At 44.1% G+C, this 2,162-nt stretch overlaps 1 protein-coding gene across 5 annotated transcripts in view; it reads right to left on the bottom strand.

Moving 5' to 3' along the window:
• The window catches only part of LOC122542211 (transportin-3-like), a 61,134-nt gene that overhangs the window by 57,755 nt on the left and 1,217 nt on the right, over positions 1-2,162 (bottom strand). For 3 of the 5 annotated variants that reach the window (XM_043679703.1, XM_043679704.1, XM_043679707.1), the window contains exon 1: positions 1,413-2,057. The exons of the other annotated variants lie outside the window; for them this stretch is intronic. In XM_043679703.1, coding sequence (XP_043535638.1) covers positions 1,413-1,563 — 151 coding nt within the window. In that variant the 5' untranslated portion in view covers positions 1,564-2,057. Of the gene's footprint in view, positions 1-1,412; positions 2,058-2,162 lie in introns of those variants that run through there. 5 annotated transcript variants of the gene reach the window in all.

The following is a 2,162-nucleotide window of genomic DNA, read 5'->3' as shown; positions in this document are numbered from 1 at the left end:
TGTGTGATCCAGATCTGTGAGAGAGTTTGGGTGTGTGTGTGTGTGTGCAAGCACTAGTATTTCATTCTGGGAGTAGGAAGTTGATGAAAAATAGTCTCACAGAAGGTGGCAACGTGGAGATTCCAGATAATGGAGAGACGATTCACTGCATTAACTTTCGGGTTTTACGTGGTATACTGGTATTCCAATTCCCAGATCTCCACCAAATAGAATCAAGTGATGATCGGATCATTTCAGAGCGTTTTACAAAATAAAACCCCTCACTGAGCATGATGAAATGAGGTCATTCGATTGGGAATATGTGAACATGTATTTACATATAACCGGTATTCGGAGCGAAAGGTGGGGGTGGAACAATTAAACTTGTCGATTAGAAGCCATCTAATTCTCCTGTCTTGGATATCTAGCAGAATCTTCATGGATTTTGATTCATTGGCGTGTCTTCTGCTATTATTCACCCGGATTAGTGTAATGTAATGTTAGCTTTCTTCTCTATACAGTAACTCTAGCCCCGGGGTGGTGATGAACTTTTCATGGAATCGTGCATCACAGTCCTTGCAGCCCATCTAATCTGTACTGGCTCTTCAAAACAACTATCCCATTTGTCTCACTCCCTTTACCGTTTCAAATCTTCCCTTTTCAAGTACACTTCAGTAGCACATATGAAGCAAGGTTTCCCCATTTATCTCTCCACCCTGGTGGCTCCCTGCCTCTATTCCTGATGAAGGGCTCTTGCCTGAAACGTCGATTCTCCTGCTCCTCGGATGCTGCCTGACCTGCTGTGCTTTTCCAGCACCACTCTGATCTAAATTCTGCAGTCCTCACTTTTGCCTAATCACTTAATACCAGATTTATGTCCAACAGATTTATTTGAAATCACAAGCTTTGGAGTGCTGCTCCGTCGTCAGGTGGAGAAACACTATAATCTGGTGTCGTCTGACTTCTGACCTTGTCCACCCTTGTCCAATACTGGCATGTCCACATCTCAGTTTCTGTGAGCAGTGCTTTTTTTCAGGGTCACCTGTATCAGGGACTGCCCCCACTGACCGATTACTGACATGTACATACAACGAGGCGCCTGACTGCATATCAACATTGAAGTGCAATCAACGTCACAGTGGTTTATGATACTATCAAGATCTCTGTTGAATTACACTCTCATAACTCAGCACTATTATTAGCAGTGTCAATATTAAAGACTACCATTAAGGAATTCGAAATTCGTGATATAGTGATTCATGCCTTGACACTGCAATCAACAGAACTAAAACTTCTCATTCTGATAAACAATGGACCTCATGACCTAAGTTAGCTTATAACGAACTGCCAAGTGTCATTTTGTTAAGTGTACACAGAGAGGCTGTGACTTCAGCTGTCTCCTCCCCACAAAACACTTCCATGCAGTTTCTCACCTATAGCCGGGCAATGAGCCTTCTGTAAGAAAGTGGAATCGAAGCCTGCAACTTGCAAAGGAATCCCAGTGTAGGAGGGGGATAACTCAGGGATAGTACTGTATACAGAGAACCAATGTTGGACTGTAATTATGCCAGAGTCTGAGAGCATCAGTCACTTAGTTGATCATGCAACTGAAAGTCATGGGCCTTCTATAAGACATCCCTCACTCTTCTAAGCGCAAATCAGTATGGGCCCAACCTACTCAAACATTCCTCAAATGACAAATCCTTTCATTGCAGGAATCAGCTGAATGAAACTGGTACAACTCTCCAACATCACCCCAGACAAGCAGCTACCCTGTACTATCTGAATTCGGGGTCTTGGTGGCATCCAATCTGCCACTGCTAGTCTATGCTGTTCCAAGTTCTTCTACTCCTGCCCTTTAGGCTCCGATTCCTGAAGAAGGGCTTATGCCCGAAACGTCGATTCTCCTGTTCCCTGGATGCTGCCTGACCTGCTGCGCTTTTCCAGCAACACATTTTCAGCTCTGATATCAGTATAAGGTGAATAGACTATTCCTGAAGTGACTGTCTAAACAAGATGCAGAACACCTGGTCAAGATTCTGTTCCACCAAAACACTGCTTTCTTTGTTCTCTTAATGATGTACTTTTTTTCCACCACAGCATCATCTGCCCCCAAATGATGTGGAAATGGATGTGGGAATGATTTTGGGGGGGGGGGGGGGGGGGGTGTGGTGGATTTGAAA

The sequence above is a fragment of the Chiloscyllium plagiosum genome, chromosome 39 (assembly GCF_004010195.1).
Source record: "Chiloscyllium plagiosum isolate BGI_BamShark_2017 chromosome 39, ASM401019v2, whole genome shotgun sequence".
In the NCBI taxonomy this organism is placed as follows: domain Eukaryota; kingdom Metazoa; phylum Chordata; class Chondrichthyes; order Orectolobiformes; family Hemiscylliidae; genus Chiloscyllium; species Chiloscyllium plagiosum.
This window is presented reverse-complemented; position numbering and strand designations above follow the sequence as displayed.